Raw genomic sequence first — 27,895 nt, forward strand, 5'->3', positions numbered from 1 at the left:
CACAGCAATCAACAATCTCCTTAATCAGAAGGAGTATGGATAAGAAAAATAATGTAGCATAGAGTAAAACTTTGTGTGGGTTCAGTCAAATGCAATGCTAGGAAATGAATGCAGCATAGAAACAATACTTTTGTGTGTTCAATCAAATGCAATGTAATCACTCTTTCCCCCTGTACACTACTCAATCCCCCCCAATATGCAATATAGAGATGGAAGGAGAGAAACAGGTTTCAAGAATATACAGTCTCAACCAATACAGTTTCAATCCCAATTACCCCCAGCAAGCATAGAGAGAAACAGGAATGATTTCAAAACTGGTCAAATGCTTTTGAATGTGGTTCTGAATGAATGGGAAAAACACTGAAAAATGACTTTAATTCTCTAAATTGGATTCAAAACTAGCGGGAGCCGCTTTGGATAGGTTCAGGTAAACACTAGCACTGATGATTGAATAACTAGCAGATTGGAAACTGAATTCTGAGGTCGGATGCAAAGAATAGCTATTTTACACGTGTTGAAATTGAGCCAAATGCAAATCCGCGGCAAAAGTTTTCAGTGCGCGAGAAACGCGATTGCGCAAAACTACAAGGAGTTGGAATGCGGTTTTGGGAAAGCTGAGGATGCTGGCTTCAATTTGACAATTACATTTCGTTTGTAGCATGGAGAGTTCAGAAGTTATGAAGGTTTTAGTAGAGGTCGATTTCCTCAGAAAGAGTCAAGATTTTCAAATGAAAGATGCGCTTTTGAAATTACAAACAAGGATTTCTTTACACTAAGGAGGCTATGAAGATGCAAGATACCCAGCGGTCAGCCACCAAAACAGCGGCGCTTCTGCTCTGACTTTTGCCCGCCAAGACATTTGTCTTTCTTCAGCAAATATATTAGCACAAAGATGAATTTATCACTACAATTAACAAAGGACTATATGGATGAGGGAAAGATTCAGAAAAATAAGAAAGGTTCTACAATGCAGTTCTGGATATGATAGAATGGTTTTGGATTGGATTACTTAAGGATAAGAGATTGGCTGGGGACAATTCTATGCTATAGATACTCAGAACTATGGTTTTGGAATAGGCCCGTCAGGATCTGGTCAAAGGGTTCTGGACTGGAATTCGGCTAGCCCACCGGACAGGATTCAAGCACCCAGTTCTGCACTCAGCAGGCTACTCTGGTCTCTGCACGGCCTCTGGACTGGATCGGACGGGTTGGTTCTGGGTTACAGCTATCTGGTTACAGCTCTGCTCTACTGGTTTGGATATCTGGGTTCCAGCCAGAGTTATTGGCAAGAAAGCAGAAACAGCACAGCCAGGCTGTTCAATTTTTGGTGTGCTCCTTGGAAGTCTGGGGTTAAAATCAGGTTGCAAGATTTTAAAGGCCAGCTGAGAAGGGTTTAGCTTTGGAATTGGGCCTTCTGCTTTCAGAGTTCTGGAGTCTTGGCATGGGTTCCTCCTGCAGAGCGCTTCGCCAGTAAGTCAGTTGATGGGTAAATCTGTGTGTTCCTCTAGGTCCTTAATTGTCCCTATTTATGTATTTCCCAGAGGGGTGGGTAGGCTGAATGATACTAAGCACACCCTCTCGGATTCCTATTGGTTAAAGTATTTCCCCTCTCTTGATGATTTGAGAAGGAAATCTAGTGTCGTAGTGATGCTGCATTTTACAATCCAGGGAGTACCTCCCCTTTGTTTCAGTACAGTATATCTATTTTTCACATAAATCATATTTACAATATCAGCAACTTGCTAATAATACATATTCACATTACAGATTTAGCAGAGCATGTATCCGTCCGAGTTCCATTTTAATGAGAGCTTCGGTTCAAATGTGACAGTTTTTCACGCTTTTGGTGGGGTACCCAGTGTCAGATCTATCCACATTTTCTCCATACATGCGCATGACATCTGGGCATAATCCTGTGAAGTTTCATATTTCTAGCATTATCACAATTGCTACAACATCCAAATTTCGGTAGCGCTGTCTCTGAACATCGCACAGAGCTCAGAGTAGTTTCAAACGGTGAGCAGCATTTTCATATTAACCTCTAATTTACAGATTTTTACAAATTGTTCAGAGTTTTCTATGAGTCTTTTTTCAAAAAGATATTTTCTTGTAATCTAAGATACACAAATCTGTCTGGCCCCGCCTCCATGGTTTGCTGGGCCCAGAGCACTCCCAGGCTCCCTTCCTGCTGGCAGTTGTTTTCTGTTGACAGTTGAATCTGCATATATTTTCAATCAAGGTAGTCTTTTTGTCTCTCCTCAGAGCAACAGGCCAAAATCTCCTCCCACCTCTATTAACAACTCAATGACAGTTCCTGAGCAGAGAGCAGGGGGAAGATGCCTTTGTTTGGGGCAAACTGTGGAATGTGCCTTTGAAGTACTGTGGCTAACATTAGTTCACTTTTAAAACCACTTGTTTAAAATTGTCTTTTCTAAATAAACTCACATTTTCAACAAATATACCCACAGATCTCATAATTCCAGTCTTTTTCAAACATAGAGATTGAATTGTAGCCACCTATATTGCTTTTGATGGCAAGTCTCTTTTCCACAAGTTGATTTTAAGATACAAGTTTTAAACTGCAAGTATAAGTAAATGACAGCTCTGACACAGGCGAGCGGCGGTACTGCGCCCATATCTTGACAGATTTTTCCAGGCAAGCACCTTTTTGAATGTGGATTTTCTTATGATGAAATGTGCTTCACCTGACATTGTGCTTAGGTGGATTCTTTAAATAAAGTGATGTTTAACACCCAACAAGGATGTGGGATCTTTTCTGATGTTTGGGAATCATGATTTTGCACATTCAACAGCCAAGGAAAAACGGATTTTAAAGCACTTCAGGGTTTTCCTTGGAATGCAACACTGTCTTTTCAAATAGTTCCATTTCACTCTGTGGGCAGCCCAATGACAGGTTTTGGTAGTGTGGTCTCCGGTTCCACCACTGACACAGGCAAAATGGATTGGTGGCCTATTTTTCAGGTTTCTCTGCGCACTTCTCAGAGATCTTTAGCGCATAAAGCTTTTTGGCGGCCATCCTGTTGTTTCTGATGAAAACAGTACACAGTGATGTTGCAGGGCAGAGCCTAGTGGGTCAGAACATCCCACAACACACACACCAGATAAAAATTCATATTGGGGCAATATATACCGATGTGGCGGGTGCATTACCGGCCAAGTTAAGGGCCTAAGCAAAGCCAGGATCCATTAATGCGGGTGGCAGTGCCGTTACCGACAGCGTCGGCCCGCTGATGAGGTTTATATCGTCATTAGCAAACATGTAGTTCCTTACGCGGGTGTTAATGGTGTTTAATTTAAACAAAAAGAAAACGTACCTTGTGGTGCAGCGACGCTACGTAGTTCCTGAGATCCATTGATTATATGTTGATGACCGCAATGTCATCAACAAGGAAACGGACTTCGGAGACGTGCAGAACAAGGTAAGTTTTGTTTATAAACAAAAATAAAAAATAAAAAAATACTCTAAGCACCTGCATTGGGACTGCAGGGGGGACGGTGGGGCGCTGGCTAGCCTCACCCAGGCTGTTGAGAACGCAGACTTTTTATCAGACAATACAGCCCGTGTTCCAAGCATCCTGATTTACCAACGCCCCCTTCCAGGGCACTAATGAAATCTATGTAGAGTTCAAGTCTCTTAGAAGCATGCTGAATAACGATCAATAAGTAAACATTATAAACGTAACCCAGAGTATGTGTGTGTTTTACTAGTTTGTTTATTTTTCATCTCGGAAGAACACTTGGTGAAAGTATTTCCAACCCATAGAAACCTTTAAAGGGAACTTTTTACTATGAGCCGGATGTATTAAAAAATATGTCATTACGAAGACTGACACATTTGGTAGATGTTTCCCAAAGAATACTGTACTATGCTGTTGGACCTGCACACTAAACTGATACATATTCATTCTTTTGCTCCTACTTTTTCCTCCTCCCTGTTCTTTCTCAAACACACACTCTTTCTCTCACACACTTTCTCTTAAAATCTCACTCTAACCATCTCTGTCTCTCTCCTTGTTTCTCTGCTGTGGCCTCGCAGACTGTGCAGATACCAGTATTTTCTGAGCAGGAGTATCAGATGTACCTTCATGATGATGGCTGGACCAAAGCTGAGACTGATCATCTCTTTGACCTCTGCAGAAGATTTGACCTCCGATTCGTTGTTGTTCATGACCGCTATGACCACCAGCAGTTTAAGGTAAGTGGCCATTGAAGTTCATGCAAGGTGAGACAGTTGGGAGTTTGATTCGTTTTGTTAGCCAGAAAGGCGGTCATTGCAAATAAAATAACATTGAATTAAGAAACTTGCAATATCTTGTTAACGCCTCTAATTTGCTGTAATGTGAGGTTTTTTAAAGTCTTTTTAAGGGCTAGATGAAGACCAACCTAAGTGGGGGTGTCAACCAAATATTCACAATGATAAATGTGGAAGAGCAGCATGGATCAATCCTTAGGAGAGGGCTGGAATAAAGTACAGAACACCCAAGCGCGCACACATGTAAATATATCATCTTTATTTAAATATTGTGCATTAAAGAATTATCTACTGGGCCTTGACAGGATGATGACCTATCAGTATGCGCCTCTGCTGAGCTCAGTCTCGGCCAGGCTAGCTCACAAACACCAGAATCCGAATAGCATAGTGAGAGCACAATGATATTCTGTTATCTAGTATCTGGCTCAGCAATTGTACTCAATAAAGAGGCACCAGGGATATTGTTAATGGAAATATGGTCAGTGCGTGAACTCAAAAGACACCATGCGATGTATTGTAACCCTCAGGCGAGTCAAGGTGCTCCTTGGTCAGGTGAAAGGAGGCCAGAAACATAGAATATCCAGCAGTTAAAATGCCAAGAGAGCTGTTGCTTGCAAGAGGGTGGCTAGGATGGGTAATCAGCTGAAGTTAAAAAGAAACCCAGAAATACAGAAGACTTGGAAAGCTGCTTGTTTGAGCATTGCTGCTAACAGAGAGTGAGTGGCTTGGCGGATGGGTGAGAACCCGCCATCCATTTTAAAACGTTTTGTGGTGACGGGGGGTTGCAGAGGGCTGGGAGGGCAAATGTGTGAGAGGGATAACTAAGATGGGTGAACAACTTCCTGTGCAATGTGTCGGCCAGGGAGGTGCCAGGGCCCTATGACAGAACTCAACATGGGACTCCTTGATAACTTACTGCAACATCTTGGATCTGGGGGTGGGTGAGTCTGATAATCTTGACAGAAGAACAAGAAGTCTGATCAGCTACTTAAGTGTTTACAATCCAATATTCTCCAGCATGTGGTCTGGCATGGATTCACATGCTCATGAATATTCCCTGTCGTCGCGCCGGGAATCCTGGGAATCCTCTGTAAAAGACAAATCAGGTTGTTTCATTTCTGAACTGTCTTTCTCCTAACAACCATTCACTGAGCTCTGGGTCTTACCGCCCCCAGCCAATAACTGCCCTCTACCTAAGCCCCTCCTCCGGCAGCCATCGTCAGATTTTTACCACACGTTCAAGTGTTGGGAGACCTCGTGCTTAGCTCTCGAGCTTTTACTGCAATTTTCCCTTTTGGAAGAGTTATACTATATTTTTCGGTCAATCAGGCCCGTGTCCTCCATCGATCATCCTTCCCTCCCATTAACAGAGAACCTTTTTGAGGATTCTTTAGCACTCCTCAAGGGTGGATTTCATTGAGTTTCTTCGTGGAAGATTCTTCAGGCCTACACCGCGTGTATCATGTCAGACGAGAAGGATTCCCCTTCCCTTTTCAAGCTTTTCTCTGACTGCAGTTTGTGGAATGTTTACATGGACAACAAACATTCCTAGTGCCTGTACTGCCTGTAGCCAACGCATAAGGAGGAGGATTGTGCGTTTTGCTGTGAACTCTCAAAACGCACGTTGAAGGATTGGCGTAAACGGCTGGAAGAGTGGCTGCAGGCCAAGTCCTCTGCACCGGGTGGTTCCCAGCGGCATGCCTTCCCCGGATGTGAGTAAGCTGAGCAGACTTCTAAGTCCTTTGAGGGAGCTCCTCCCACGGGGGTCCAACAAAAGGCCAAGCACCGCGAGTCTGCTACTGTCGAGAGCGCCGCTGTGGCAGGCTCCTCGACGGCCAGGGCGCCTTTGACATCCCCAGCAACATCGGTCTCCAGTCAACGCTCTGGATGTTCATCCAAGATGAAGTCGGATCTCCCGGGCAAGCTAAAGGTGGCCCCGGAGATGACCAAGGAGAAGACCAAACGGGGTACGTCGTCCAGCCTACGCTCCGCATTGAAGGCCTAAGGGGATCGAGGGTCCGACCCGACCCCTAAGGAGAAGGCCAAGTAGGACAAGGTGTCCACAGCGACCATGAAGGCCAAGCAGGCCAGGGCACCTGACCTGGCCATGAAGGCCCAGGTGCACCAGACGAAGTCCGCGCCCTCCATCGAGGTGGTGGTAGCGTCCCTTTCGAAGGCTGCAGGGGCGGACCCGCAGGGCACACTTCCGACTGCAAGGGTGTCCTTTCTTCCCAAGAGGGAGGCTTCGTTTAAGCCCATTGAGAGACCCCGGAGAAGAGAATATTGATCATCTCCCCGAGACCGTCCCCTCTGCATGCGAAGAAAGGGGAGGAGGCGTTGAGTGCCCCCATGGCACAGTTATCTCCTTTGCCTGGGAGGATGAACTTGTTTACCTCCAGACCATCCAGGAGGGCGATGGCGACGAGGGAGATGTCAGAGTTGCGCCATATGACGAGGGCAGCGATGAGGATACCGTTGAGGAAGGCGACGGAGGGCCTCAGGACAACGATGGGCATTGGCTCTACTCCTACACCCCAGCTGCCTATGTCTATGCCTCAGCTGCCACCTAGAGATCTTTCATTGGACATTCTCTCGACCCTTCATACGCAGGTATCCGAGATACAGAGGAGGATGCTGGCGACGCCGCCACCTATGGCGCTGGGGCCAGCCGCCCCACTGACAACGGAGGAACCGCCAGCCAAGAAGAGCAATAGGCACCCGCTGCCTCCTTGCCACCCTCCACCTTCTCTGCCACCCTGCGCAGGTGAGACGACACAGCGATGCGCACGGATGATGACAGCAAAATGGGGGACCTCCCGTTACCTCCGCCGGATGAGATAGGATCGTTCCATGCAATGATCTCCAGAGCATCAGAGCTTTTCCAGCTCAAGCTGGAGGAGAAGGATGGTTTCTTATTTGGCGGCCATGCGAGAGTGAGCAGACTCCGAGGAGCTCCCACCAGATCCGACCAGAGATCCTGAGAAAGGCGTATTTCAGTAAATAAAAAGACAACAAACGCGAGGAAAAGGCGTCGGAAGATCCAAGGCACACACGGGAGAAGACCCGAGGAAAAACGGAGACCAGAAGGGTGAGAACGAGAAGGGAGAGAAGCGCGCGGCACCACCAACAAAATGGCGGACGCGCAGCGTTGAAAAGAGAACCTCGTCCCGAAGCACGAAGAGGGCCGAAGAGCAAGAGCAGAACCGGACGAGACAACTGATCGAAGTCCAGCGCAGGCAAGACCGAAACACCACCGGAGTGGCAGAAACCCGAGACGCCGACTGCAGGGATTGCCGCGTAATACCGACCCGGAGAAGGTGAAGACGGCACGGCTCGAGAACGGGGAGAGGCCCGCGGACCGGAGCTGGAGAACAGCTTTTCCCAGCCGAAGCGGAGACGAGCAGCAGCGGCAGCGGCAGCAGGATCCCGGCGGTACTACGAAGAACCTGAGCGGAGAAGAAGCGAAGGCGAGGCGAGGGGCGACCCACAGATCGAACCCCAGAAGAGCGAAGGTGAGAGATAACGGCGGAGAGTCAACAGGGCGACGTGGGACCCCGAGAGACGAGGTGGTGAAGACCGGGAATCGACCCGAAGACCGGACCGAGAGAGCCCCCCCTTGATGCAGAAGCGGCGGAGGCCTAGCTGAACAATCGGAGAATCGGAAAGCGAGGCAGAACGGATGGAAAGCGGCCCACAGACCGAACCGAGGCAGATTCCCTCGCGTTGAAACGGAGGTGAGCGACAGCGACAGCGGGACAGCGGAGCAACGAGGGAACCCACAACGGCCAGACCATAGAAGAACTTCCCCCGACCGACGCGTAAGAGAGCAGCAACGACAGATTGGAGTGCCGAAGAGGAGCCCTTACCTGCCAGTCCGGAGCGGAACCGAGGGGGACAGCAGATCAACGCCCGGCATAAGCAGGATCGAGGCGTCACCCGACCGAGAGCGAGAGGAGGCACTGACGGCAGCAACGGGAGGGAAAGCCCGAGACAGCACCACGGAAACGGCGCGACATCGAACGAGGAAGGGGGAAGGCGTCGAGACCTACGGTCAGGAAGCAGCCCACAGATCGGACCGAAGAAGAGCCCTTCCCTGTCGCAGAGGTGACTAGCTGATCCTGAGAGGAGAGGCAGCGAAGAGACACAGGAACCAGGCCCAGGGAACAAGAAACATACCGCAGAGCGGGTCAGGGAAGCCGAGACCCAACTCTAAATACCCAAAGAGAGGGGGAAGAGAACACCGGAAAGAGACACGGCAAACGGACAGAAGGGGTAAAGTCACAGGGAGATATCGCTTAATAACAAGGTAACACACACAGGAAGAGCAGAAACGAGTGGGGGAACTGAAAAGGGACCCACTGCAGCGCAAACGGAGCCAAACTGAACAGGACCCAACTACAGGCCAAGAGCAGTGGGCATTAACATGCCAGACAAGCCTAAAAGCGGCAGAGGGAAACAAACAGTCATGGAGACATACACCCGGAAGAACGACGGCCAGCAGCCGGGGGCTGAGGAGAAAGACATGCCGGAGTCATATGCCACGCAAGGAGAGATCAGGCAAGTGGAAAGCAGTATACTGGAAGCCATAGGGGCGTTAAAGACGTCGATAGAAGGAAAGCTAGATGCAGTGATGGTAGATGTGGGACTTCTTAGACAAGACACGAGAAATCTGGCGGAAAGGATGACAACAGTAGAACAACAAGCACAGAGTAACTCAGTGGAAGTGTCCGCCTCGCGAACACAAATGTCGGAAGCACTGGAAAGAATTAATATACTAGAACGCAGAGTGGAAGACGCAGAAGGCAGGGCCCGACGCAACAACGTACGAATAGTGGGGCTGCCAGAGGGAGAGGAAGGAAGGGACCCCACGGACTACATAGAGAACCTCCTGATCCAAGAAGTAGGGGCAGGGACCCTGTCCCAGGGCTTCGTAGTAGAAAGGGCACACCGAGCGCTGACTAGAAGACCGCGCCCAGGAGCACCACCAAGACCAATGATAGCAAAAATTATGAACTTTAAAGATAGGGAGAAAATCCTGACTTTCTCGAGAGAAGGAGGGAACATCACAAGGAACGGGGCCAGGATAACAATATATCCAGACTATACGGTACTGGTGCAAAAGCAGAGGGCCCAGTTCTGGCAGACTAAAGAGCGCCTCCGGGCGGCAGGGGTGAAATTCATGCTGCTGTATCCAGCCAAACTAAAAATACTGCATGACGGGAAAACACAGATCTTCGAGACAGCGACCGATGCCCAGGAGTGGATGGATCAGTGTGGGATTCCACAGCCGGCAGAGAGGAACGAGCGAAACAGAAACCACCCCCAGCAAAACAGAGATTAGAATCGAGCACAACAAACATACCTAACGCTACGGGAGCAAGAACGAGACGGTAGAGATGCCCTACCGGGAAGTTATGAAAAAAGCAACCGACAGCCACCAAGTTGAAAAGCCCATAGCAAAGAGACTCACAACGGGAGCACGAGACTTGGAGAAGGGGAACCGCCAAGACCCACAGAGAGGCCCCAGCAGAAACAATGTTCATAGTGTCAGTTTCAAGACACTACGCCGCGACAGGCAAGGCCGAGGAGGAGAAAACGGCACCTGGAAAGCGACGGAGCCCGAGCAGAGGAGAGGAGGCTGGGCGTTTGTTGACGTTATTTAGGTTAACAGTTATAACAGTTGGGAAGTTAAGGCAAAGCCCACAAAGAGAGGAGGAGAGCAGAACAAGAAATAATAGTTGTCACACACAAAGAATCAGCAAGGAAAACAAATTCAGGGGACAGTACCCGCAAACAAAAAGATGGCGGGAGGCACGAGACAAAAAACTCAACTGCCAGAAGAAGGGACACAGATCCCCGGCAGGAACGCACCGTGAGAATGAGACACCGAGCGAGCCCATGGGAAAGAGCAGGCCGCAGGCGCCAGTCCCCACAAAGACCAAGATGTCTTAAGAATTGTCACGTGGAATGTCAGGGGGATGAACGCATACGTCAAGAGGCTAAGGATCTTTACCTGGCTAAACAAAACAAGGACTCACATTGCACTGCTGCAGGAGACGCACCTGACGGCGGAAAAACAGGCCAAAATAAAGAAAAAATGGGGAGGCCAGATGTATAGTGCAACGTATTCCAACTATGCCAGAGGAGTCATAACCTGGGTCGCCCCGGGCGTCCCATTCCAGCTCATCAACCAAGAGAAAGACACAGAAGGGAGAATCCTGGTAGTCCATGGGATGCTAGAAAACCGGGAGATATGCCTCGTAAATACCTATGCCCCTAATCACGACGCTACAGCCTTCTTCAGAACGCTCCCGCCCCGGCTGGCCCCGTACAGGAATGCAACGATGATTTGGGCAGGTGACCATAATTGCACACTGGATCCCCGGCTGGACAGGTCGGACGATAAGTACAAGAGAGCGGCACCGCCAGCGAGAGCACTACAACAGATACTAGACCAGCTCGGACTCGAGGACGTCTGGAGGAAGGTACATGGGGAAGAGAGGGGATACACACATTACAGTGCCCCACATAGAACATTCACACGGATTGACTACCTGTTCACGGGCAGGGAGACACTGGGAGAATTCACTGAGGCATACATACACGCGCGAACCCTATCTGACCACGCCCCCCAGACGATCACATGGGCGCACACACACAGGAGAGCCCCAATACCAACATGGAGATTGAGGGCAGAGGCTTTACTGGACACGGGCTTCCAGGAACACATCCAAAGCGTGATAGAAGACTATTTTGAACATAATGAGGGTAGTGTGGAGAGCACAGGAACGGTATGGGAAGCCTTCAAAGTGGTAGTCAGAGGAGAGGCGATGGGGAAAATGGGAGGTCTCCGACGAGAAACCCTAGCACAACTAGATGAGATAGAAAGGAAAATTGAGAAAGCGGAGAGACAAGCGGGGGAAAAGGGGGCGGAACAAGAGAACCTCACCACCCTGCGACAACAGTGCGTGGAGACCTGGGAAAGATTGGGACGCCTAGACTACGGGAAATATATACAAAAACTACATGCTGAGGGGGATAAGCCTAGCAGACTCCTAGCCTGGCTAACTAAGCAGGAGACTAAGCGGGAGCCAATTAACGAAATTCAGAACAGGGAAGGAGAGGTGATAAGGTCCCAAGAGGGAATAAACGAGGTGTTCTCGCAGTTCTACGAGGACTTATACTCCAGGGTCCAGGAGGCAGAGGAGGGGGACCTGAGGGAAGCCCTCGCGGAAATCAAACTCCCACAATTGACGGAGGAGCAGGCCCAAACATTAGATGCCCCTCTCACTGTGGAGGAACTAACGGAGGTTATCGCCCAGCTCCCGACAGGGAAATCTCCGGGGCCAGATGGGCTCCCGGGGGAATTTTACAAACAATACAAAAATGATATAGCCCCAAGACTACTAGAAACATTAGAAGAAGCATACGAGATGGGAAGACTCCCGAGCAGTATGTCAGAATCCATAATAGTCCCGATCCTTAAACCGGGCAAGCCCCCCCTCGAATGCGGTTCCTACAGACCGATTTCCCTAATAAACCAGGACTCCAAGATCCTGACGGCGGCACTAGCCAACCGCCTGAAAAGAGTGCTACCCACCCTGATCCACACGGACCAGACAGGGTACGTGCCAGAAAGAAACACGTCCTGGAACCTGCGTAGACTCCATTACGTTATAGAAAAGACAAACCAAGAAGGTGGGGAGTGTGCTGTAGCTTCACTGGATGCAATTAAAGCATTCGATTCGGTGGGATGGGACTGGCTCCTGGGGACGCTCACCCACTATGGGATTGGCCAAGGGTTCACAAGATGGATAGAACTACTTTACAGAGACCCGAGAGCGAGAGTCAAGACGGGTAGACAAATCTCTAGAGAATGGAGCATAGAGCGAGGCACAAAGCAGGGATGCCCCCTGTCCCCAATGTTATATATCCTAGCTCTGGAGCCATTCGCAGTATTCCTAAGAACGGATTATAAAGACACAGGCATAGAGATAGACGGGGAAACACACCAGATATCCATATACGCAGACGACATACTCCTTTACATACAGAACCCACGCACCCACCTGCAGGACCTGCTGGAGGCGCTGCGCGCATTCGGGAGGTTATCTGGAATAGTGGTCAACAGGGAAAAATCAGTGCTGTTTCCCCTGGCAGACCTACGCGCAGTGCCGACAGATCAATTACCACCTCTGGGCATCACGTGGGCCCCGAACACCTTCAAATACCTGGGAGTGGAGATCTATCATGACACCATGGAAACACACACAGGTAACACACAAAAAGCTTTAGACAAAATTGAAAAGGCTATGAAATTCTGGCAGACGCTGCCGTTAGGCATGATAGGCCGGGCGGCACTACTAAAAATGACAGTCCTACCCCGACTCCTATATTACTTCACGAACATCCCATACAACATACCAAAGCCCTTTTTCAAGCGCCTACACACCATAGCGAGAACCTTCCTATGGGGAGGGGGACGGAACAGGGTGGCACTAAGCACACTACAAAGAAGCTATGAGTGGGGGGGCATCAAACTCCCAGATTTCGAGTATTACTATTTGGCAGCACAACTCCAATTTGTGGTGCGATGGCTGGGCGAAGAGACCTCAATAGACGCAATAATTATGGGGCCAGCACTCCGGAAGTATCACCTGAGAGAGCTATTATGGGTCAACGCCGCCCAAGCCAAAGAACTGCCCAAAATAGCCCAACTAGGCCGAATACTATGGAAAAGAGCCTGGAAGACACAGGGCATACGAGACCCCTGCTCTAGACACATCCCACTGGCGGGGCTGGTGGACACCCGAGTGGCCAGCCTGACCACGTACAGGGCACAATGGGAAGACAAAGGCGTGGCCCAAATTGGGGACCTGTGGCGTGACGGACAGTGGGTGGACTTCCAGACCCTGATGGATGAACAAGATGTACACAGGGGCCAATTCATCCTACACAATAGCCTAGTCCAGACAATAAAAAAGAGGTGGAGCGCTATGCCAGAACCCGAGGACACCGAAGGAGAATTAGAGGCATGGTACGATATATCCGAAGGAGGTCACACGGTGTCCAGACTCTACGAGCAAATACTGGGACACACCAACAAAAAGACACTAACAGCACGGATGAGATGGGAAGAGGAACTGCAACAACCCTTCGAAGACGAGGAATGGAACAAAGTCCTCATGTACACAAAAAAGGTGTCCAGAAACGCCAGGTTCAGACAACTGCAGATATACATAGTACATAGAGCATATCTAACCCCCAAGAGAATGTCAAAGATAGGAGAAGGACAATCCCGGAGCTGTCCGCGGTGCGGAGACGAACAGGCCGACATGGTGCACATGTTCTGGTCGTGCCCGCAAATAGCAGACTTCTGGAACACGGTGAGAGAAAAAGCGTTGACAGCAGACATACAGATGCCAGCAAGAACGCCAGCAGCATACCTATTGGGCCTGTTCCCAAGAGGGCACCGGCAGATGACGCATGTGGCAAAAATGAAAGATTTAATGACGATACTAGCGAAACGCCGCATAGCGATGGCATGGAACAAGAGAGAAGGCCCTTCGAAGGAAGGATGGTGGGCCGACCTACAAAAATGGGCAATAGCGGAGACGGCAGTCTGGGCGAGAGCTACACAAAAGGGAGAGAGCAACAGCGGAGCCAGATTACAAGCATGGAACTCCCTGGTGCAAGACCTGCTTGGCAGTGGAGGCGATGACGATACGACTGACAGTAGCGATCCAGGGGACACAGAAAACGACGAAATTGAACCGCCCACGTCGGGAGGCACTACATAACTCACAATGGAGAGAACTAAGGGGAAGGAAAAGAAGAGGTTGTGACCTGTGCGGACTCTGAACAGTGCAACTCCAACTGGGAAAGACCAGCAAACACACGCAAAGACAAGGCCAAGGGAAATTTCCGAGGAAAGGAGTAAGGCCACTGGGAGACTGGCCCCTCAGCCACGAACTTGACAACGACCGGCGCCGGCCCCGAGGCGGCAAAGGACCAAGAACATAATGCGGCTGCCTTTAGGGAGAGGGAGGGGGGAGGGAGGGGGGAAAGACAATGGGAGAGGGACTTTCGTTTCTGTTTTTTGTTTGTTCTCTCCCATCCCTTTTATGTTGTAAAACCAATAAAAAGAAGTTAAAAAAAAAAAAAAGGATGGTTTCTTATATCAGCGCCGCGAGGCAAAGAGGAAGACCATCTTTTCAGTCCCGCTCCTGTATGACATTTGGGATGAAGGACTGACGCTCACGAAGAACCCTTCTACAGCCCCATCGAAGAGGGACCACCTAGAGAAGAAGTACAGGTTGGAAGACTCTGCACCTAAGTGCTTGCGGGCCCAACCATTATCAGACTCTGTGGTTTCTGTGGCGGTCAAGAAGAAATCATTGAGCTCGATGTCTTCTGCACCGTCCACCCCTCCTGATAACGAGGGGCAGAAGTTGGATGCGATGGGTAGGAGAGTTATCTATTCTGCAACAACGACCATCAAGGCTGCCAGCACCCTCGTGGCACGATACTACTGGGAGCTGTGGTTTCTACCAGATGGGGAATGGCATTTGCCTTAGCCGTCATGGCTGGCTGAAGGCCACCAACCTTCGACAGGAGGTCCACACACGGGTTTTAGATATGCCCTTTGACGGTGACAATCTTTTCGGGAAAGCGGTGGGTGAGTCCCTTCAGGCCATCAAGGCGTACACGGAGACGGCACGTGTCCTGGGCATGCTACAGCAGCGACGGCCGTCCTTTCGGTCCTCAGGAGGCAAGTCTACCCGATCTTCGAAGGAGTTTCAGCGGTGGCTCCTTTTTTTACCGTCAACGCTCCCGCTCCTCTGCCCAAGAAACCAACATGGGCTGCTGCAAAGCCTTTGGAGGAGGACGCTGTCGTCGTCGGGACCGCAAGGCGGCACATCGACCTCCAAGCAAGAATGAACGGGCTAGGACGTCGGGTGCCCACCAGTGCACCCTAGTGTGAGGCCGACTGACGAACTTTGTCTACGTATGGAAGACCATCTCCACGGTTTGTTGGGTGCTGGACACTCTAGAGTTCCAACTAAAGTGTCAAATACCACTGGCGGCCCGGCAGGAAAACAGTGTCCCTCAGCTGCTGCTGGAAGTTCAGGCCATGTTAAAGAAAGGGGCGATGGAGCTAGTTCCAAAGTTGCGCCGGGGCTCCGGAGTTTACTCAAGGTACTTCCTCATTCAAAAGAAGACTGCACGCTGGAGGCCCATTCTCGACCTGCGGAAACTGAACAAATACGTAAAGTCCTAGGAGTTCCGAATGGTCACTCTTCAACACGTGCTTGGACAACTGGAAGAGGGAGACTTTCTGTCCTTGTTGGATCTGGAGGATGCTTACTTCCATATCCCCATTCACAAAGGACACCGCAGGTTTCTGCGTTTGTCGTTCAGGGGAGGCATTACCAATTCAAAGCCCTTCCCTTCGGACTGAAGTTGGCCCCCAGAGTCTTCAGCAAATGCCTGGCACTGGTTGCGGCCCATATACGACTACAAGGGATCCACATCTACCCTTACTTGGACGACTGGCTCATCCGGGCCAGATCAAGAGACATCGCCGTCGACCACACGGCAAGGACAATCCGCCTACTGACGGATCAGGGGTTCTCAGTGAATTATGCGAAGTACTGCTTGACTCCATTGTAGGACGTGCTGTTCCTGGGATCCCGGCTCAACACAGTGTCTTGTCTGGCGTTACCGTTGGATGAGAGCGTAGTGGCCATCCTGGGCAAGGTGCAACGGCTGTTAGCTCTGAAGATTGCCATGGTGAGGGCATTCATTCTCTGCTTGGCATGATGTCATACATTTACCTCATCCGGCTCTGCCGGTTTCGGATGCGCCCACTGCAGGAGTTCCTCGACGTCTATTGGATCCAGGTGTCCGGAAGCTTCCAAGACCGGATTGTTCTTGACAAGGGGTTCCTTCGGTCGATAAGTTGGTGGGACGTGCACTCGCATCTGACCGGAGGCGCGGATTTCCAGGACCCACTGCAACAGGAAACGGCCAAGACGGACGCCTCCCTGGAAGGACGGGGAGCCCACACCAGAAGTCTTCATGCCAGAGGCATGTGGCTGCTGGAGGAGATGAAGTTGCACATCAACGTTCTAGAGCTATGGACAGTGTTTTGGGCCCTCAAATCGTTTCTGCCATCTACCACCACAATGTTTTACATCAGGAAACAGGGGGGCATCAGATCCCCAGCGGTCTCCAAAGAGGCGCAGGACTTAAGGCACTGGGTCGTTGCCCAGGGGATGTTTCTCATTCCGATTCATCTAGCAGGAGTAAAGAACACAGTCGCCGACTCTGAGCAGGGAGCTTCGCTCTTGCCATGAATGGGAACTTGGGCAGGGCCTACTGGAGAACCTTTTCCTCATATGGGGCAATCCCCAGATCGACTTGTTTGCGACGGCGACGAACATCAAGTGCCAGAGGTTTGCCAGCAGATTCCCCCAGCAGGGGAGTATGGGGGACGCATTCTCATTCCCTTAGGAAGGCCTCTTTCTGTATGCTTTCCCTCCGTTGCCGTTGTTACTTAGAATCATCAGTCAACTCAGACGGTACCGGTGCCGGATGATCCTCTTCGCACCGGCGTGTCCGAGGCAGATCTGGTACCCGGACTTTCTCAGCATGTCTGCGTCCCCACCAGTCAAGCTGCCGGTGGTCGTGGATCTTCTCGCCAGGGAAGGAGATGCCATTCTACACCGCAAACCAGGGTCTCTGAACCTGAAGGCCTGGCTCCTGCAGCGCTAGAATTCGGTGGCTATGATCTCCCGGCAGACTGCAAGGAAGTTTTCGCCAAGGCTAGAGCATCGTCTACTCTGAAATGCTACGGACACAAATGGAAGCGTTTTGCGATTTGCTGCCGGTCTCAGAAGATTAACCCCTTGCAGGTCACGGCTCCTCAAGTACTTCCATATTTGCTATCATTGGCCAAGTCGGGACTGGCTCATGCCTCCATTAAGGTGCATCTGGCGGCTATCTACTGCTACACCAGATCTCTGTGGCGGTCTTCCTTGTGGTCACACCGTCTGGTGATGGAGTTCATCAAAGGACTGTTCCGCTCGTTCCCGCCGGTGAAGGCTCCAGCCAAGGCGTGGGAACTCAATGTGGTGCTAACCAGACTCATAGGGGCCCCATTCGAACCTATGAATTCTGCTCCGCTTAAGTTTCTGTCTTGGAAGACCGCTTTTCTCATGGCCATCACCTCTGCAAGACAAGTAGGTGAGATCCAGGCCATGTCATGCAAGCAGCCTTACTTGACTTTTCACGACACAAGGGTGGTGCTGCGGATGCACCCATCCTTCATACCCAAGGTTCCATCGAAATTTCACCTTAACAAGCCCTTGGTGTTACCTGTATTTTACCGACGCCTTTGTCGCCCGGCTAAAAGGACTTTGCACTCGCTGGATGTGGCTAGAGGATGTGACTAGAGCGCTGAAGTTTTATGCGGCCCGCATGAAGATTTTCCGGAAAACCTCAACTTTTTGTGAACTTTGGTCCTGTGAACCATGGGAAGGCCCTGTCCAAGGCTTCCATTTCCAGGTGGCTCTCCGGCTGTATCACCTACTGGCAAACCAACTGCTGCCTCGCCGCCCCGAGAGCCCATTCTACCAGAGCGATCACTGCTACAATGACGTTCTTGTCTGGTGTGCCCCTGCTGGACACAAGGAAAATGAAACAAAAAGGGAAGCCGAAGGGATAGCCAACAATACTGAGCAGGAAGTGCTGTGCATGACTCGAAAAATAAAGTTTGGAGAGACACAGAAATAACTCCCATAGCCAGATGTGTTGTAATGGGTCGGACCCACAACTATGGCACACCACTACAGGTAAACATTCTAATAGTGCAGCAACAGTCACTTCGAGGAAGGGTCCAATTACTGTTGCTTTAAGAAATGTGGGAAGACCAGTCTCCAGAAGGGGGTTGGCAGCACAGATTGAGATCTGGGCAATAAGGGGAAATAATTAAGCTAGCTGATTCCCTCCAAACATCCACATGGATGATAGGCTGCACTAGGGGCACTCACAATGGGCTACTGTCCTCAATATTGGGACCCCAGTGCAATTGAAAAAACACATGCAGGATAAACCACCAGCCGCAGGTAGTACAGGAATGGAGCAAGCACTGGAAGCAGCAGGGCCTCTTCTGGGTAGCCATGTAACCTTCCCTGAAGATCTGACAACATGCCTAGATATATCCTAGAAGTTGAGGATCAAATTCATGATGTATAATGGGAGTGGGCTAACTTTGCAACACCAAGAGGTCTAGATTGATTAACTTGCCTGTAGGGGGTGGGGGGCGGGAGGTTGAGATTGTTTTTTATTAAGAAACCCCACTTTTTGAGGCGTGACCAATTCTGTCCACCCTCCCCCCTTAAAACCCTTGCTCTGATAATACAAGCATCAGCTTAGCTGCAACAAGGCAGGGGTAGCCATCTTGCTTATCGAAAATAAACAATTTAAACTGATTACCTTTGTACATGACAAAGAAGAATTATTCATCATTCCCGGGGGACGTTTAGCTGATGGATCAGTTTCACTATAGGCATACCTAATGAAGGTTACAACTCTTTCCTATTGGGATTTCTATGGAAGTTGAAGGCCCAGGGAATGGAGGTTCTGTAATAGGTGGAGACCTAAATTCTCTGTCTACTGGGTTAGATGGTTGGGAAGAAGGATATGCTGGAGGGATATACTGGATAATCCACAGAGATGCTATCACCCTGATGATGGGCATTTTTTTTTTTCACAAGTACAAAAAGATTATTCGAGGGGATTGGGTCCTCCGACGTATTCCATATCTTTGACAGTAATCACCACAGCTGTGCTGCTTCGGAAAATTTTCTGCGTCCTACGTCGATGCACCGTCCCCGAGGACCTCCTCCGACGGCCGACGTCACCCGATGTGATAAGTAGGGCGCACGACACCCGTAGCCTCAGTTGCGTTTTTTCATCGATCGTATTTGCTTTGTGAATCTCGGTACGCCTCGACTCTTTGGAGTTTCTGTTGTAATCTTCTCGGTTCTTTGAACCTGTTCGGTTTTGTGAAAAAGCCCGTTCGTGACAATGTCTACCTCGTCTTCAACCCCACGCCCTGGCTTAAAAAAATGCGGGGACTGTGGGTCCAAGATGTTGGTAACGGACTCGCACGACGCCTGCCTCTGGTGCCTCGGGGAGGCCCACGACACGGACGACTGTCGACTGCCAGTCACTCACGGCCAAGGCCTTGCGGGAGCGCAAGAAGAAGTTGTCGGTAGGTAGGGTGTCTAATCCCCGGAAGTCGTGGTCTACGGGGCTTTCCACGGATGAATCGAGAGGCGACTCTCCGCGTCCTCGTCAGAGGTCCAGTGGGTCTCCTTCCAGGCGTCTGTCTCGACATTCCTCTGCCTCTTCGAGGCATTCCCGGAAGCGCCGGCATCAGTCGCTTTCCCCGTCCTCTTCCGAGTATTCCGCCCGTCGGCGGGTCGCTTATCCCACCATGCAAGCGAGACCGGAGGAATGGGCTTCCTTCGGGAAGAAGATGTTAGCGATTCTCGAATTGCAGGGCACCGGTCCGTCCGCACCTGCGAGTGGGGTCGGTCGTGATCGGTCGAGAGACACCGCTCGCACGCCTTCGGGCTCGGGTGGTCGGCACGGTTCGTGGGAGAGGTCCCGCTCGGAGAAGGGTAACCGTTCTCGCCATGCCAATTCCAGGTCCCGGTCCTCGACACGCCCGAGACCGCGTGATCCTGTGCAGTCTTCGAGGAAGACGTCGACGCTTGTGGCGCCGAGGTCGTCGACGGCCTCTCTCGAGGCTCCGCCTCCGAGGGGGTCGTCGACGCTGTCAGCGCCTAGGTCGTCGAAGGACACGCTCGGAGCTCTGGCTTCGAGGCCTGTGTCGACGCCGTCGATGCTGGCGGCGCTGCGGCTGACGTCGACGCCGATTCACTCGACGCCAATTCTCTTGACGCCGATTCGTTCGGCGCCCTCGACGCCTTTCGAGGCAGTGGTGTTGGAGGGGCTCCGTGGCACGGGGGAAGCCCCTAGAAAAGCTCTGGCTAAGGTCAGGCATAGCTTTGGTCCCCAGGGGCCTTCCTCTCACCGCCTGGAGTACATTTCGGAGGTGGAGTTTTGTAGGCCTCAGCCTGGCACTCATGCCGATTCTTCGTACCAGCGCCTTATATCTTGGGTCACCGAGTACTTGAGATGGTCGGCTCCCCCAGGGGAGTTTGTTCAGGATGATCTTACGGACATCCTCGATCTTGGTCCCCCCACTGACCCGGTACTGCCGTTTCATATGGCTCTGCAGAGAAGGGTGGCGTCGGCTTGGACTGCTCCGGATAGTCTCCCGACAGTGGGCAAGTCTTTGTCGCGAAAATACCGTCCAGCCAGTAGGACCCCCTCTACTTGTCCAGGCAACTAACTCCGGAGAGTTTGGTGGTGCAGGCGGCTACGGACCCGGCAAAGCAGGCGTTGTATCCTACCATCCCTTCGGATAGGGACGACAAACGTTTTGATGGCTGGGCGAAGAAAGTGTTTTCTTCAGGGGGTGTGGCGCTTCAGGCGGCCAACTCTGTATGTGCCTTGTCTCGTTTCACACACACTCTGTGGAACTGTGTTGCATTAGCGGCTGAACATATTCCCGAAGGGGACGAACGGGATGGTTTCCTTGCTATGGTCCAGGATGGCAAGGATGCCATGTGTGAGGCCGTTCAGTCGGGTTTGGACATGGCAGATTGTGTCAGCCGGTCCGTGGCGGCGAGCACCGTAACACTCAGGTTTTCGTAGTTGCAGAAGTCGGGGTTCGCTCCTGATGTACAGTCCTGGCTCCTCAACATGCCCTTTGACGGTGAACATCTTTTCGGCAGCAAGGCTGACGAGAGCCTTGAGAGGTTGCAGACCTCCAAAGCTGCAGCGAAGTTGTTGGGTGCTGCAGTTCGACAACCTCTGCCTTTTCGTCCTACGGGACAACAATGGAGGGGAGGTTCCTTTCGTTATTACTCATCCTTCAGTAAAGCGAGAGGAGCTGTCAGTCAAAGAGGCCACCGTAGGAGTACCAGAGGTGGAAAACAGGGTACTCAAGGTGCCAAAGCCGCTCGGGGAGTTGCCTGTTTGCCCTCAAGCAACGCCGCAGCCGCTACCACTCAGTCATGAGGCCATGTCCCATGGTTCGCCGGTTGGGGAAGGCTGGCGCAGCATCTTGTAGAGTGGCGTGCCATTACTTCAGATGTGTGGGTTCTGGAAATCATACCCCACGGCTTCTTTCTTCCCTTTCGGCAGAGGCCTCACGACAATCCACCTGGGAACCTCTCTTTGAAGAGTCCGGATCCGCTCCTTGCGCAGGAAATTCAAGCCCTGCTGGAGAAAGGCACCATAGAACTGGTGCCTGTAGCGGAGAGGAACAAGGGATGGTATTCCCCTTATTTTTTGATTTCAAAGAAAGACGGGGGATTGAGACCCATCATGGACTTGCACGGTTTGAACAAACTCCTATGGAAGGACAGGTTCAAGATGGTCACTCTCTCTCAAGTCCTCCAGGCCCTTCAACTTCAGGAATGGTTGGTGTCTCTCGACCTCAAGGACGCTGATCCATCCCAAGCAGAAGAAGTACCTGAGGTTCGCGGTTGGCGACTCGCACTTTCAGTTTCAGGGTGGTGGTGGCAGCGCATCTTAGGAAAGGGGGGATTCACGTCTACCCCTACCTGGACGATTGGTTGATCAAGGGGAGCTCTCCCGAGCAAGTCCTGGATCATCTGTCCGTCACCTGCCACTCCCTTCACAAGCTGGCTTCTCCCTCAATTTAAAGAAGTCCCATTTGACGCCAACACAGCGGCTCCAGTACATCGGAGCAGTGCTCGACACATCCCTGGGGCTGTGTTTTCCTCCCCAGGTGAGGGCTCTTCACATTCAGCAGATGGTGCACAAGTTTCAACTTGCCAAGACGCTCCTGGCGTTCGAGTTCTTGAGGTTGCTCGGCCTCATGGCATCCTGCATTCTTCTGGTGCCAGAGGCTCGTCTATGGATGAGATCTTTGCAGTGGGCACTCAAGATGTAGTGGTTGCAATTTTCCGGCAGGATGTCGGACCCTGTTCAGGTGCCGCCCTTGGACGCCAAGGACCTTCTGTGGTGGGCCGTCGAAGGCAATCTGATGAAGGGGGCTCCGTTTTGGCTTCCCTGGCCGGAGGTGACGATTGTGACGGACGCACCCCTCACGGGATGGGGAGCTCATCCCAACGAGTTGACAGTCAGCGGTCGTTGGTCTCCGTCGGAGTCCAGACTCCATATCAATCTGTTGGAGCTGAGGGTCGTCAGGCTAACCCTGAAGGCTTTTCTGCCGACTGTGCGAGGAAAGAGTGTCCTGATCCTGACGGACAACACGGTGGCCATGCACTACCTCAGCAAAAAGGGGGGGGCGCAGAGTCACTTCCTCTGTGCAGGGAGGCGATGCAGCTCGAGTTCTGGGCCATCCAGCAGGAAGTTTCGATCTCGGCTGTTCATCTGGCCGGAGACGACAACGAGACAGCGGACGCTCTGAGCAGGCAGAGCACGATCTCTCGCGAGTGGGAGCTGGCTCAGGAGATTCTCCTGGAGATCTTCGCCCTTTGGGGGACCCCTCAAGTGGATCTCTTTGCCTCCATGTCAACCGGAAGTGCGAAAGGTTCTGCTCGCGGGAATTTCCTCTAAAAGGACCCTTAGCAGACGCGTTTGTGGTGGAGTGGTCATTCCCACTGCTGTACGTGTTTCCGTACGTCCCCCGTCATCCCGCAAGTACTGCAGAGGTTACGGAGGTTCTGTTTCCGGATGATCCTCATTGCTCCGGCGTGGGCCCCGATGACGTGGTACCCGGACCTTCTCGACTTGTCCATCTGCCCTCAACGTCGTCTTCCCTACCGAGACGATCTTCTCTCACGGGAGGGGGGTCAGGTTCTACATCCAGAGGTCAGATCCCTCAACCTTCACGCTTGGCTTCTGAAAGGTTGAGGTATAAGGATTGGGACCTCCCTGAAGACGTGTTGGAGGTGTTGCTCTCGGCCAGACGGCCGGCAACAAAGTCTCTGTACCGTTGCCGTTGGCGTAAATTCTGCGACTGGTGCAGAGTTAAGAATGTGGATCCTTTTGAATGTGACATTCCCATGGTTCTGTCTTTTTTGCTTTCTTTGGCCCACAGGGGCTTGCAAGTGGGTACCATTAAAGGTTACCTGGCGGCGCTGTCCATATTTAAGCGCTCGTCTGAAGAATGTTCCTATTTTAAGATTCCTTTAATTTCTCAGTTTTTGAAAGGGCTCACTAATGTGTTCCATCCGTCACCTTTTCTGGTGCCCGGTTGGGATTTGAACCTTGTTCTTAAGTTTTATATTTCACGCATGTCCCGGTTCAGAGTGGACGATCAACTCTTCATTGGTTACGCTGGAAAGCGTTTGGGACAAGCTGTGACGAAACAGACTTTGTCTTGTTGGATTATTTTGGCTATCTCCGAGTGTTACCGCTTGGCGCGTAAGGACCCACCGGCTGGCTTGCGGGCCCATTCTACCAGGGGTATGGCTGCATCTACTGCCCTACAGTGGGGTCTTCCTATTCGTAACATCAGTGATGCAGCCACCTGGGCTTCTGTACATACTTTTGTACGTCCCTACTCCCTCGATTCCATCCAAGGACAGGATCTGGCCTTTGGCAAGGCAGTCCTTTATTCCGCAATTTGATTGGGCATGCTAAATTTGTGTTCTAAATTCTATTCCCACCTCCTTGCTTTGGTACTGCTTTGGGAGTCTGTCAAAGATATGGAATACGTCGGAGGACCCAATCTCCTCGAAGAACAAGTTACTCTCTTACCGGGTAACATTTTTTCGATAGGATGGTCCGACGAAGTATTCCATATCGCTGCCTCACTACCTTCCCCGCTGCAGAATTTCTTATGCGATTGCAGCTTACGTTTCCGCAAGGCCTTGTGTGTCTGACTGGAAGAAGACTGGTGGCACACGTTCTGGGGGAAAAAACTACAACTGAGGCTACGGGCGTCCTACTTATCACATCGGGTGACGTCGGCCGTCGGAGGAGGTCCTCGGGGACGGCGCATCGACGTCATCGACGTAGGACGCAGGCGCCTTAAATTTTCCGAAGCAGCACAGCTGTGGTGATTACTGTCAAAGATATGGAATACGTCGTCGGACCATCCCATCGAAAGAACGTTACCAGTAAGAGTAACTTGTTCTACTTGAACAGATGATTTTTTTGACAAATGCATTCGTACCTCTATGCCCCGTCCCCTTTCCTCCATTATGTATGGGCATCCCTCGCTAGGGACGGGAAACGGAACATTTTTCACCAGAAAAAATTGTCTTCCTCTTTAAATTTAGTTGCACAAGGGGGCACAGCCCTGGGAGCATATGCTCCCTTGACCCTACTTACTGGCGCCACACCCGAGTCCTCTTTTCTGCGCCGACTGGAGCGGACCGACTTCACCAGCGGTCGTGGTTGAGTCCCTGCGACACACATTTCCACGCGCTTCTCAAGGCTTCTATTTTTTGTAACATTTTATATACTTACTCCACATTTTTACAGCACAGTGTCCACAGGTGCCCTGCCCGTCCCAGGCGCATGTTGGCCCAAGCAGGCTTCAGTAGGTGCCAGTCTTGCGACTTTTCATTTCCCACTTCGGACCTGCATGCCCCACGGCTCCGGTGCCTTGATGAGAACCACAGATGCGAAGGCTGCTCGGTGTGCGACGCGCCTACTCCCTGGTCCATGAAGAATCGGCTGGCGTTGTGGAGGGAGCTGTTTGCCAGGTCTCCACCAGACCACATAAAGGAGTACGTGAGAAGGAAAGCCAAGAAGCCAAGTATATTATTTTCTAAAGCACCCTGCAACAGCAACTCCTTCCCAGGGACGCCTGCCAGTGGGGGGGCCAATCATGCTCTGTTACCAGCGAGAAGGGTGCTGAGGCTGAGGTAGTGACCGGCCTAATGGCTGAGGGATCTAAAAATCCTCCTGGTCCCATCGCCAAGGAGCCAAGCGGCATAAACACCGGGACATATCCTGTGGGGCATTTCTCTGTTACCAGGCCTAGGCATGAAGGGGCGCTTATACACAGCACTTATACACAGCACAGACAGCACTACAGGCATCATGGTCGAAGGCCAACGGGCTATCGGGCCCGCGCCTGAGGTGCAGGGAGTGGCCGAGCCTATGCGTCAAAGCAAACGGACTGAACCCAGGCCCAGTACAACCATGGAAGCACATTGAGCATGGCCAGACAAAACGGCGGCCCACGCAGACAGAATGGCGACCAGACCAGAAGTGCGCCAACCCAGCGAATCCCAAAGGCGTGTAACCACGGCCAGGGCAGAATGGTCTCCGGTATCTACACCACAGATCACATGATGCACCACCTATCCGACCACAGCGGGCAAGTGCGCTACACAGATGCCTCAATCACATACAACAGACAAAGCGGGGGTAGACAACAAGTATATATGACTGCACTTATGCAGGTATGCGCTCAACTAGCCTGTGAGGAGCGATTCTTCAATAAGTTCCTGACGCTCATGCAGTAACCACAAATGGGAAGCATTCTTAAAGGTATCATCCAGGACATGATCCCTCCCATTCCTCCCAACCCCTGCAGCCAGCTCCAGTACAGCCACAGGCTCCAAGTGGAAGCGCATTGCTCCCTCAACCTACTCCGCCACCGACCACTCCTGTTGGCACAGCATTGCCTCTGTCTCCAGCAGCCACTCCTCTGTCCGGTAGCACACCGCCAATGGACCCCGCAGACCCTCCAGACACTGGGGATCAACAGGACACAGACCAACAAGAACAAGACATGCCTTCCTCAGTGAGAGCATTTCACGACCGGTTTGCCGGCTTGGCTGAGTACCTGGGTATTCCCCAGAAGGAGTAGCTGGACGCAGGGGTCTTGGCGGAGGTCCTCAACATCTGCGCATATGCCAGATCCAGTATACCACTGCAGAAAGACGTGGAGACCCTGGCTACAAAGGGATGGACTAAGCCACACTCCACACAACCAGTCAACAAAAAGCTTTAATGCTAAGTATAGGCAAGTGGAGGGTGACTCGCTACTCTTGCCCATGCACCCTCAGCCTCTATCATCGGTCATAGCAGCAGCGTCCATGTATGCCAAACCCAAGCCACCTCGGCCAACACATCGGCATCGGCGGTGTTGGTCTAGAAAGAGAAGGTCCTAGAGGCCTATGGCAAAAAGGTGTACTCTAACGTGGGACTTCAAGTCGGGCAGGCCAATGCTCATGACATTTTGGCTGTGGCAAATTAAAGGTTATGGCGGGAAATCGCTAACTTCCTCCTGGATCTGCCGGCCTACAAACAAGCTTCATTTGAGGCCAAGATAGTGGCACAAGACCTTAGGGCGACAGACATGAGACGGACGGCCTGGCTTAGAGCCATCAGATTCTATCTAGATGTGCAGGTAAGAATTCTTGATCTTCCATTTGAAGGGGTGACTTGTTTCACTCCACCGCAGACGAGTGGCTGGACAAAAAGAAAAGCTGCTCCCAGATGGCTAAATCACTGGCGATTTCTTACGAAGCCAGTAGCCAAAATCTTTAGGCAGAGGCAGGCTCAAGCAGATGGGGTCGAATGTTTGGCAGCCTCGGGGGTTTCCAGGACTGCAGAACCGGGAAGCCAGACCAATCCGTCAGCATCGGCAGAGCAACAGAAATGATCCCTTAAAGGGTTCTTCCAGTCCCCCTCCCAAACCCCAGCCTCAGAGGCAAAGAAACAATGATGGGTTGCTTCAGATACACAGCACCCCAGTGGGAGGCAGGTTCGCCCTCCGCAGTCAGTCCTGGCGGACACTGTTTGTGGACCCGTTGGTGGTATCGGTAGTCTCTCAAGGCTTCCTCCTCCCATTCCGCCCCCTCTACCCCTCATTCCCCAGATCGGGACACTATCACGCCTAGTGGAGCTATGCTCGGTTATCGCGAGCGAGGCGGTGGAGGTCCCAATCCTGCAAAAAGGTTTGGTATTTTACTCTTGCATCTTCGCTATTCAAAAGAAGAACCAGGCAGGCCTGTGAGTGGTCCTTGATCTATCCTTCTTAACCATGTACCTGCCCTTGCAGAAGTTCAAAATGGTTATACCAGCTCTGATAGCGGAGTCTCTGTGTGGGGGAGACTGGACGTGCTCCCTGGATCTGAAGGACGCATACTTACATGTCCCGATTTGGCAGCCTCATCGATCCTCAGATTTCGGGTCATGGGACTGCATTTTCAATACAAGGTACTACCGTTTAGCCTCAACTCGGCACAAAGGGTCTTCACAAGGCTCATGAACGCGGTGGCTACTCTGATCAGGTCAGGGCCACCATGCATATCTGTACCTCGACGACTGGCTAGTCAGAGGGGAGCCGCCGGAGCAGGTCAGGAGCACAACTTGCAAGCTCATGCGTACACTATACAACCTGGGGTTCTTGATTAACTTCCAGAAGTCACTTCTTCAGCCTACAGAAACCCTAGTGTTCTTAGGACTCTTGTGAGACACACCGAGGCAGAGGATATTCCCCACAAAGGAAAAAGTAGCGGCAATCAAGGCGGTGGCAGGGTACTTCCACAGCAGAGCGGTAATCACGGCCTGGTGGTATTG

At 51.5% G+C, this 27,895-nt stretch overlaps 1 protein-coding gene across 2 annotated transcripts in view; it reads left to right on the top strand.

Annotated features, from left to right (window-relative positions):
* Positions 1–27,895, top strand: part of DMAP1 (DNA methyltransferase 1 associated protein 1) — a 674,969-nt gene that overhangs the window by 165,780 nt on the left and 481,294 nt on the right. For both annotated transcript variants that reach the window (XM_069642317.1, XM_069642318.1), the window contains exon 5: positions 4,058–4,216. In XM_069642317.1, the coding sequence (XP_069498418.1) occupies positions 4,058–4,216 (159 nt within the window). The remainder of the gene's footprint in view (positions 1–4,057; positions 4,217–27,895) is intronic.

Source organism: Ambystoma mexicanum, chromosome 1q (assembly GCF_040938575.1).
Source record: "Ambystoma mexicanum isolate Mex_15411 chromosome 1q, UKY_AmexF1_1, whole genome shotgun sequence".
NCBI classification, from domain to species: domain Eukaryota; kingdom Metazoa; phylum Chordata; class Amphibia; order Caudata; family Ambystomatidae; genus Ambystoma; species Ambystoma mexicanum.